At 40.5% G+C, this 10,954-nt stretch overlaps 1 protein-coding gene across 1 annotated transcript; it reads right to left on the reverse strand.

Annotated features, from left to right (window-relative positions):
• Positions 1–1,920, reverse strand: LOC108040018 (cuticle protein 7). Its single transcript, XM_017117247.2, has 3 exons — positions 1,837–1,920; positions 1,625–1,756; positions 1–890 (listed from the first exon to the last, which is right to left on the reverse strand). Exons 1-3 carry the CDS (start codon positions 1,849–1,851, stop codon positions 480–482), a joined length of 558 nt encoding a protein of 185 aa, XP_016972736.1. The 5' UTR covers positions 1,852–1,920; the 3' UTR covers positions 1–479.
• Between the last annotated feature and the right edge of the window lie 9,034 nt (positions 1,921–10,954).

The following is a 10,954-nucleotide window of genomic DNA, read 5'->3' on the forward strand; positions in this document are numbered from 1 at the left end:
ATTTTGTATTTAATAGCAGTGTCAGCAGTATCAGCTTCAAACTTAAAGTATACACAAAATTATTATAATACATGTGTTTTTTTATTATTTTTTTATGTTTTGTTCGTTTTTCTTCATCTTTTTCAGGTTGGTTCTTCTTCGTGGGCGTGTGGCATGATGGGCGTTTGTTCCTCACTCGTTTTTTTCCTCGTTATTTACAATAAAAGTGAAGTTTGGATAACAAACAAAAGAGAGAATTGCGCGAAAGCTGAGACAGAGACGGCAATGTGTGTGTGAGAGGGAGACAGATGCTGCGGTATGGAGGGGAATCCCCCACAGGCGATGGACATGACTGGGGTACTGAGTATTGTAGCAGGCTCGTCAGTGGATCGAATCATCCGTTTTGTGAGGTCGTCAACGTGCTTAATAAATTACAGAAGAGTGGTGGTGGTGGTGGCGGTGCTAGTGGTGCAGGTGGTGCAGTTAGCATCCCGGCCTCCTTAGTAGTGGGCCACATGCGCGTGGGCGTTGTGGGTGGCATATCCGTAGGCGGGCACGGCGGCGTGGTGCGCCAGGGATCCGGCATAGGGAACGGCAGGAGCGGCGGCCACATGGTGGGCAATGGCCGGGGCATAAGCCAACTGGGGAGCGGCATGGGCCACCACGGCGGGTGCGGCATGGGCAACCACGGCGGGAGCGGCATGGTGCACGGTGGGTCCGGTCTTGTGGACCACGGCATTGAAACCGTTGTGGTCATCGGCGGTGTACTCCACGGTGCGCACCGAACCATCGGGCTCCACCAGGGAGTAGGATCCCTTCACCACATCGCCATCGCGCACCTCGTGTTGCGACTTCACATCGCCGGTGTGCGAGTCAGCCACTCCGTAGTTGTAGTGGTACTTGGGGTAGGCCTGTGGATTGCCGAAAGAAAATGCTATTGAGTGCTAATTTTATGTGCATGCCACACGCCACGCGGTACAACTGGCTATGCTAATGGACTTGGCGTGGGAAAATCCACAAATGTCAAAAGCCACGATGACCCTGGGCCAGCATCCACTGATTTGCCAGAGGATTGACTGAAAGGCTGCTCAGACTTACCACCAAATGATGGTGGTGCAATTTTTAGGGCATATTATACATAATTTTTTGATTGCCTGATTATTGCTTATAAAGTTTACAACTCATATAAAGGGAACACATGGCGTATGTGTAATTTTTGTGGAGAAGGATTACGAGTCGTATGAGTAATTTTTATGAGTTAAAATGTTGGCTTGAATGGCTTAGCTTGTTTGCTTATTGCAAATTTTATGGTTACTCGCTTTTAACTTTAAAATGTCAGATTTGGTAAATTTGCAATTGCATTTTCTTCGCAAAAATTAAATTATTAGGAAAACTGAAAAAATTGTATAGTGTTAATAAGAGCTTAGTTTTCAACTTGGACCAGGTGCATTTTGTTATGAAATTCAAGTTTTTAAACAGGAACTTTAAGGAGTTACTTTAAACTGGTAAATGAGTTATATATTTTAATCTATTCACTAGAATTTACTTTAAGTGAGCTTTATGGAAATAGTTTTTAAGTTCATATTAGCTGCCTTTTGGACTTGGGAACCCTATTCTTTAGTTTCCTTGTACTAGACCCACTTACATGGTAGTCGATTCCCTCGTCGTGGTGGCCATGGCCGGCATAGATGGCCGGGGCGGCGGCGTAGAGACCAGCACCATGTCCGTGGAGGACTCCGGCGGAGGCGGCGCTCAGGACGGCCAGGCAGATCAGGGACTAAATCACAAGGGTGGGTTATTATATTTCATTAGATCACATGGCACTTTTGCGGATGCTGGGCTATCCTGTTCACTCACTTTGAAGAATGCCATTGCGAATGGAGATTGGTTTTTTGGGATTTGTTTTTTTGTTGCAGACGCGAGTGTGTGCTGTACGTTGAGCTGGATTCAACTGATAACTAGAACCAAGAAGGAAACCGCTTTTATATACAAGACAACGCCCGAGCGGGCCAAACACGAACCGAGCCACAAAAAGCCGAATGCGAGTCGGTCAGTAGCAGTACAACAACAAAGGTACCAGGCAAAGCCAAGCTTTGCGGAGCGAAGCCCAAGAAGTTGAGGCCCCCGTAACGCCTCCCCTTCCACTCCCCCTCCCCTTCCCATCCCCCTCCACCACTCAACAATCCAACAATTATTTAATGCTTTTTGAAAAACGAGAGTGAAGTTCAGTTGAATGTGGAGCGGGCGTTCGCTGTGGTTTGTCTTTGGAAATTGTCTGATTTGTGAGATAACTCGCGATGTATGTAAATCGAAATAATTGTGAAATGGAAGGGAAAACCTCAAATTGGATAATACGCGACATTCGATACGAGTTCTATCAACTAAAGTTAAACAAACATTAACATATCAAATTGGCCATTATTAAGGCATATTAATTATGAAATCATGATCAGAAAAAAAAAGGTTATCTATCTATATGTTTCCATCTCCCATCACGATTTAATTGAAATGGCCTCTCCAAAGCTCCCTCGCAAAACAATCTTCAAGCTCGAATAAAATTAGCCGTAAACACAAATATTTATGAATAAAATAAGACAATGGCTGAAATAAGTTAAAATTGCATTTCGGTGGGCGGAGGTGTTGCTCCCCTTTTCCTCCTCCCCCCAAAAGATTTTCCACAGCATGTTGCAATTTGTTCGCTCGTCTATTTCGTGGGTTTGCAAGACGATGTTTTCAATGTTCTATGTTTCTTTTTTGTTTAGTTGCAGCGGGCGTCGTCTATAAAAGCTTCCAGCTAATGCTGTTGTGCACTTAAAAGAAATTAAAGCCCACATATAGTTTAATATAGCACAATGGATAGTTTAATGAATTAAATTCATTTAATTGAAAGCTTTAACTTGTTGAATATGAGGAATTTGAAAGCATTTAAAACAGATATAAATTTGTATTTTCTTGCATGTATTTGGGTACTTATTATGTTCGTGTTACTTTTTGTTGTTATTAGTTTCGTCAACTGCTGATCATTAATACAAATAACTAAGTTTGAATTAAAAGAATTTTTATTAACACACATTTTGGTATTGGGCATTTCAAGTGAGTGGCAAATATTTTCCAGTGCACTACTGTTGTTCCTACTGCCATTTTTTTTAATTGCCATGTAGGCTGTTTTGCTTATTAAACCAATCTTGCGCAAATGGAAAGGCAAGGGGGGTTTTCTGTAGAGAGAAGACGCAGTAGAAGTGGGGAGCAGCATGGCGCCACATCATTATGGCCAAAATATCCGCCAGTACAGCCCAAACTCATTACCAGGCCAAAACTACGACCAAAAAAGCGTTTTGTTTTGTCATATTTTCGGGGCTGCCTTGCTTTGTTTTATGTCAAATTTACTGGGCTTATGCTATGTACTTGCCCTGCTTTGCCTCATTTAATAAATTGTCTCGAATTAGTAAGCTCGGCTCTGACATTCCCCCCTTTGAACCCCCTCTACTCCTAGATGGGCATCGCGAACTAAAAATTGAAGTAATCATCTCAAGGTTAGCACGACACAGCGACGTCGAACGGCAAACGACGTGTAACGGATCACTAACAGTTGTAATCGCAATGGTCTAGAGCCAGGAGTGTAGCCTTCAAAGGGGTACTATTATTAATTAAATTATTCAAAAAAAAAGTAAAAAATTTGTGTCTTGATTCCACAATTTTACCAATTCCAGTTAGTGCATTTTTTACTTACATTGCCATCGGCAACTGAAGTTTCTATAAAGAAGAGACGCATCTTAAATACATAAATATATTAATATTCAAGCAAAAAGACAGGCAACTCTATTTTACCACAATATCTATACATTTATTATAATTCTCAAATTTGTAAACCCCCTTCCGAAAAAAAAATATTTTAGTTAAATATTTAAAGGCTCAAAAATACATATTATCCAAGAAAATATTGAACATTTTTATTGTGCCTTGCCTAAGTTGTTCTTTATTATTTCTTCACCCCCTTAAAACTACGCCTCTTGCTACCCAAACTGAATCTCGGAATTCAGCTTAGGCTGCCTGAATTAGAGCACAATCTGATTACGTCCTTTGTTTACGGAAAATGACGCACCACCATGGCCAATTAATTGAATTTTCGCAGTTGAGACTTTGAAAAAGTAGGTTTCGATTGGATTCGAGCAAAATGCAGTAATTGATTGTGTTTTGATGGATGATTGAACCATATTTGGGAAGAGGTAGGGTTGGTATATCCATGAGGAGTGGTATGGATTGTTCTATAGAATATTCCTGATATGCCACAGATTATTTTCCTAAAACTCTTATTGCAAGTGCTGACTAACAATCCAAGTTGAAACCAGTTATCTCAACTTCCTTGATAAGAGGTTTCGTTTCCTAGGTATGCACTAACCCGTTAGTTAAATGTGTGGAAATTCCTTGAACAATCATAGGCCACTCACAACGCCAGAACCAAGCCAAGTCCAGTTAAAATAGACTAGACTAGACTAGACCCAACAATGACAATTGCAAATTCGTGAATGCGAAACTCTTTGGCCATATTGCGCGTTTCCTTTTCGATTTAATTATGCACCCCTTCCGCTGGCTTTTAGTACGTGCAACAGATCCGCAAACGTATATCTTAACAGTTATGAGTCAGGCGAGGAGTTTCAAAGCTTCCAAAGTGGACCACCCAGACCAAGTCGGCAGCCGGATTCGCAGAATCACAGAATCGCAACGCCCATGTGGCCCGCAGCAGTTGCAATCTTGGCCCGATCTTGGCTCGTCATGTCAGCGGACCCACAGATCCGAGTTCCAAGATGCAAGATCCGAGTATCTGGTCACTTGAGTTGGAGAGCCGCAGAGCTGGCCATATTTTTCTAGCGGGTGCATAACGTGAACGGTCGTCGTGATTCCGAGGTGTCGGCTAAAAAGTCAGAGAGCATTTGCTTCAACTACACTGAGATAAATAAACCTTTAAGACATTGTACATTTACACATATTAATATTATAGGATCAAAATCAGACTAATATTTAATTATTATAATAAGCCTTACGCCCGATAAACTATCGATTGTTAATGTTAAGCTTACATTAAGGATAACATAATCTTTAAGCAAGCCCAATGTTAATCATTCTTGGTATATGGTTTGAATAAAGTGGACGTGTTTTAATATAAAGTGCCTAAATTATTATATATACCGCTCCTCTCACAATTTTAAATTATATTTCAAAAAAAAAACTTATTTCTCCTAGTGCACGTGCCTAAACACGGTTGAAATACCTCAAGTTGATATATATTCAAACAAATTTGTTGTAATTAAAGCAATTTGTGTGCGTTGCCTTAGTTGCACTAGCTGTTGTCTGCTGATTGAGTGGCAAATGTTTGCAGCTTTTCTGGATATTGTTATTGTTGGTTTTGTCGCATGTGTGTGCAATATGCGAAACAAGTTCGTTGCCCAAGTCATTCGTTTGATTTTGAGTTTCGTTCTGTCAGATGTCTTGCGAAATATTGCCCGATGGTAGTGAGTTCACAAGTCAACAGTGAGTGCAGAACGTAGGTTATAATTTAAATTAATTATGCAAAACCGAATTGCAATTAACATATCGAACTAAACCCAAACGACTCATGGCAATTAACATTTACTCATGATTTGCTTTGATCGTTTTCGACCAGCGGCTACTACGTTTTGTGGTAGAAAACCACAGAAAAGAGGAGGGCGATGAAAAAAAAACAATACCAACTGCAGTAATTGAACAAACTGTTGACCTTGACCAACGCCGAATGGAATTCATTGGAAATCAAACTGCAATCAATAAACAAAAGGGCTAAACTGCCAGGTAGAAAAGGTTTAAAAAAGGCATAATTGATTAATAAAATCATGGGTGTATATTATGCTTGTCATACAGATTTCGGTTAAAATCAGATAATAATGCGAAGAAAATGTGTTTTTTCCTTTCCTCAACAGGTAAAGTGCACCCACCGAAAAAACATTACTCCGCCAAGGTCAAAACTACTTTGATTTCAAATTGATTGTATTATTTTGTCTTATTTTTTGGCTGCCGGTCTAAGCTTTTCCCTTACAAATTGTAATTTTTGTAAACGCTCTTAGATCTGGGATCTGGGTTTCAATTTTCTGACAGCTTAATGCCAAATATCTTGGTGGGCGTTTGGCTTATCAGCCGTCCAATTACGAATGCGAGGAGCGAGAGGGGGAGAGGCCAGTAAACAGACAACAGCTTAATCCGTGCAATTATGTCGCTCGAGATTTACATAGATCGCCACTATTGTTCCGCGAGGAGTTCGACCTTCAGGCGATGGTGACCAGACCAGGCTTAGAATGGAGACCCACCAATGGCAATTTGCCATGACCAGGCCGAAACTTTGGGTCGAATTTGGTCTGCATTCAGCTCGCTTTTCGCAATGCATTCACCACAAACAACAGTTTGCAGTTGGGCGACTGGGGCGACTGGGCGAAGGGGGCGTGGCGCTTTACAAAATTTCCGCTTTGGGTTTCTCGTATCGAATTGGTTTTTATATGGTTTTGTAATTGTCTGGCCATTGTCATTTTTGTTGTTGAAATTTGTGGCTCAGTTCGCTGATTTATTGGCTCTCGATAAAGTGCATTGTTTTGAGACGTGGCATGTCGAATGCTTATCGCATTGTTCACCATATCCGGCTTAGAATTGTTCCTACAGCGCGATAACTTATAGATATATATTTCATACTTTGCTCTGTGTTGCAACACAATCGAGTGGCAACAGAGACCGCAACAGAGATGACTGCCGCATCTTATGATCTGCACCCCCAACTCTCGACTGGGTTAACCGCAGCACAATTGTTGGCAATCGCATCTTGCACAACGGCGACGTGTGGCTGCCCTGTGATCAAAGATTGAACCCGGCTTACATGCAACTCCCTTGGAAGCACTGTTTTCAGTCAGCGTTGCGTGGGTGTCGCCGCCTTGTATCTATCGCCAGTAACATGGCAGTCCAGTTGTTATAAATCCCCCAGAGCTTTTCGGACATGTTTACAAGCTGGAGGTGGTCCGCAGTTTGCAAAGAGGCTTGTCTTAAAATAATGTGTTGAACAATGAAGGACTCAGGAGATTCTCGACCAAGAACAATGACAAAGGATTGGCTTCAGATGCCAAAACAATGTGTTGAAATATCTGGCAAAACAACACTATTAACTTTTATTGCCACGTTTTGTGCTTGCGAATTTCCTATAATTTCCTGCACAAATTTCCAGCTCCCTGAGTGCAGCAGCCAGGCAGGGCAGGTTTGTTGCTTAAGTCTTTTGTTTAGTTTTGCATTACAAATATTTTGCCACTTGCCCCAGCCGAGTCATAACCACTCCAATCCGCAGCTTATAGCCATGGACCCCCGCCAGTAACGGATTAACCATTGTAATGTAGTTCAAACAGCACATTCACCCATTAACCCACAATTGCCGGCGGACACGGCTTTTCCTCTTTTCCACTCAAGTTTTCCATTTCAACTGGACACACCCAGAGCCGAACGACATGATTGCGGAAGATCTATCATATTTGGGCCAAGGAATGGTTGCCTTGCCGCTGACCATTTTTTGGAACTTTGGCGGTGGGTGAATGCAGGCCGAAATTCGTGAGGTTTTAGTATGCAGCGTTTGGTTGCTTTGGCTTAGATTGCTGGCCGGGGATTATTTATATCAATATTTTAATGATTTTTTTATATGGAGTCGTAGGCCAACACCCTCGCGACAATTGTCCCCGCCCCCTCCCCCTTGCCAGCCCCTTGGATTATGTAAGTCGCGTTTCTATTCTCTCTTTCTGTGCGGCAAAACGCTTTCGAAAGTTGCAGCTGCTGGATGCAGGCCGCAAGTGAGACAGTTGGTTACTCGGTTACTTGGTTACTCGGCTAGCTCCACATGACACAATTTGTTAACTAGATTATTATGTAACCCCCACTCTCTCCCTCTCCCCCGCTCCCCCTTTCGGTGTCTAATCAAACAACATGCAAGCAGCCGCCTGCCTGCATATGCAAAAATAACAATTAGCCATCATTTTGATGCCGGCAACGAGCGAAAACGAATCCCAAGATTTCAGTTCACGCCACTCCAATCCAAAGCAATCCACTTCGGTTGCAGACAGGCGGAGATGATAATTAAATCTCTTGCGTTGATGGGTTGCCAGGCCAAATTGAGTTGACATCTAGTCTGAGCCTGGCTAATTGATGGCCAATTGTTGGCTCTTGATTTGAGATTTCAGCCTCAGAAGAAGCATATGTTCGCCTGGCGAAGCAAATGCGGAAGCTTATTAGTTATGCCATAAACAAAAGCCTAATTCATATTGCCTTTTCCTCACCTAATACATCATTAATTATATGAGAAACAAAAGACACGCAACACACCTCGAATACTATTTCAATTTCGTGCAGACACTAGTCATAAATTAATATATAGACAAGATTTTGACCAAATTGATCGACGGTTCTTAACTCATAATCTCGGCTCACTTTCGGTTTCGATAATAAAAAGGCAATTCATTTTTTCCGCCACTCCGACTGTTGATTGTGTGAGAAACGCGTTGCAACTCCCATTCGCGGATGATGATTAATGGAGCCCCGCCGATCTGAATGTGCCCCCATCTGGGATGGTCTCTCTAATGGCCCACAATTGTGGCAATCGCTGTAATTAGCCATCAGCTATGTATTTCTGCCTCAATTGTGTCACTTTTGCAATGGCCCGACTCGCAAATAGTTCATTTGCACAACGTTAGCGAAATTGTGTCAAGTTCAGAGCCGCCGAGGCGGAGATTTAAATTTCCACGTCTCATGAGGAAACCCGCTTTGGCCAGCTTTCAATTGCTGCAAATTTATGGGCTTTTTGTGGATTTTCCTCGCAGTTTCTTGGCCAGCTGCGTTGACATTAAGGCCAAACGAGTTGTGCGTTTACGCACGATTCTGTTGCGAATGGATGAATGAAAATTGTGGCCGGCAGCTCATTGATTCGGACAATTATTTGGCACGTGCTGGTTGGACAGACATTGTGTCATTGTCTGAAATCTAAGTATTGGACACACTGGAAATTCTGACTCAAAGAAAGATTGCATTCCGAAATAATTTAAGTTTAATGCCTTATACAATTTATTTAAGGCAGAATACCCAAAATTATAATTTTTTCTTCAATGTTTTTTGCAAGTAAGTAATGTTTTACTACCTGATTAGTTTAAGTGATTTTTTCTGGGCGTTCTACCCCATTTGAAAAAATATTATTTAAATTTATTTTAGTTACTTCTTTAATTCCACCAAATATCACCATAATTAGATTTTTCTTTTTGAATTTCAGTGTTTAGTTTTTATAGTCTATAGTTTAGTTCTATGTTTCACTCAACCCAATCCTTTAATATCATTACTTTGTGTTTTATTTTACTGTTTTGCATTTTTTTTATTGATTTTTTAAATTATTTTTTTTACGCATTCATAAAAAGGAACTACAACCACAATAAATTGACATTTAATTCGTACTTTGTTTGGCATAAGTATTATGTTTGGGGCGCTGATTGAAGTTTTCTTTGTTCAAATTCGGTAGCCCGTTCCCCGAAAACCTTTATGGCTTCATTACATTTAGGAATCCAGCTACATAAATTACACATTGTGGAGCCCATGGGGCAAACACTTTGCCCGGGGCATTCACATGCCCGAGCGACTTCGACCGGAGCCACTTCATCATCGTCCAAAAGTGTGGCCTTGTCAATGCCGTTTCGGATTCGGAGGAATAATAATAAAAGCCGCGCATATCTGGTGCAGCACCCAGTAAACAATTGCGATTGTCTTGCAGTTGCAACTTCAGTTGCAGCCACAATTTTCTCACACGAGCGATTGAGTCAGTGGGGATTTTCGGTATGGAGTTTTGAGTATAGAGTTTTATGGTTCGGCGTGTGAGAAATGCCACGATCCCCACCCATCCACTTGAACCCAGGCAATTAATGTTACGATTTCAATTTGGTTCTGAAGTGTCCAACTCTTTCGACCAGGTGTAGGTGCTGGCGTGATTTTGAAAGTGCAATTAACACGCTACTTAAACAACTGAATCAACTTAATTAAGTATCTATTAAGTTTACTTTTACTTTCGTCAGATTTGCTCTGGTCGGTTAATCAATTAGCCTGACCCTGAAATTGTTTTGGGCTCGTAAAAAGCTGAACACTTTAATGCTTAATTATCTCCGATTTCCCGACGGGGTGTTTCAAGTTTAACGCAAGTGTTGAATTTGTTAGGGCCAAGGAAAACACCAGCATGCTAAGCAAATCAAGATTGATAGTGCGGAAAGCTATTAAAAATTATTCAGAAATTGCATATCAATATTCATATGTATTTTAAATGGGCAGATTTGACTGTGAAATATTCATTTTAATTTTAAATGAGGAGTGCTTTATTATGTTTATATTGTGATTTTCTGCATTTAATTATTCCTTATACCAATGATATTTATTTATTTAATGACGAGCTGAGAAACTATATTAATAAAATCAAAAATTGTATTTCAAAAAAAGGGTAAGTAAAATTTTTTTTTTTTAATATATGTATACTATATAGTCTAAAACCGTTTGATGTGCCTGAAAAACTAAAATAATATTTAATTAAATTTTACATTAACAAAAACAGATGTAAAACATTAGTTAAAGATACAAAAAATTGTTATTTTATTCGAATTTGTATATAAATACTAACTTTATTCAATTGAAAAAGAATTCAAAGAATTGTATATATAGTGATTATTTTTATCTGCAATCTTATTTTTATCTGTAATCTCTCAGAATTCTTCGTTGATTAGTTAGCCCAATCATCTTTTGCCACTCCAAAATCTGTCACTCAATTGTCACTCAGCTCCGTGGGAAGCTCTGAAATAAAAACTATATATATATAATAGATACACGCCAACAGCCGATTAGCTGAGATCTTTAGATTGAAATGTTGGAATCATAATTCCCGAGATCAGCAGACACAAGC

The sequence above is a fragment of the Drosophila rhopaloa genome, unplaced genomic scaffold, assembly GCF_018152115.1.
Source record: "Drosophila rhopaloa isolate 14029-0021.01 unplaced genomic scaffold, ASM1815211v1 contig_163, whole genome shotgun sequence".
Lineage (NCBI taxonomy): Eukaryota > Metazoa > Arthropoda > Insecta > Diptera > Drosophilidae > Drosophila > Drosophila rhopaloa.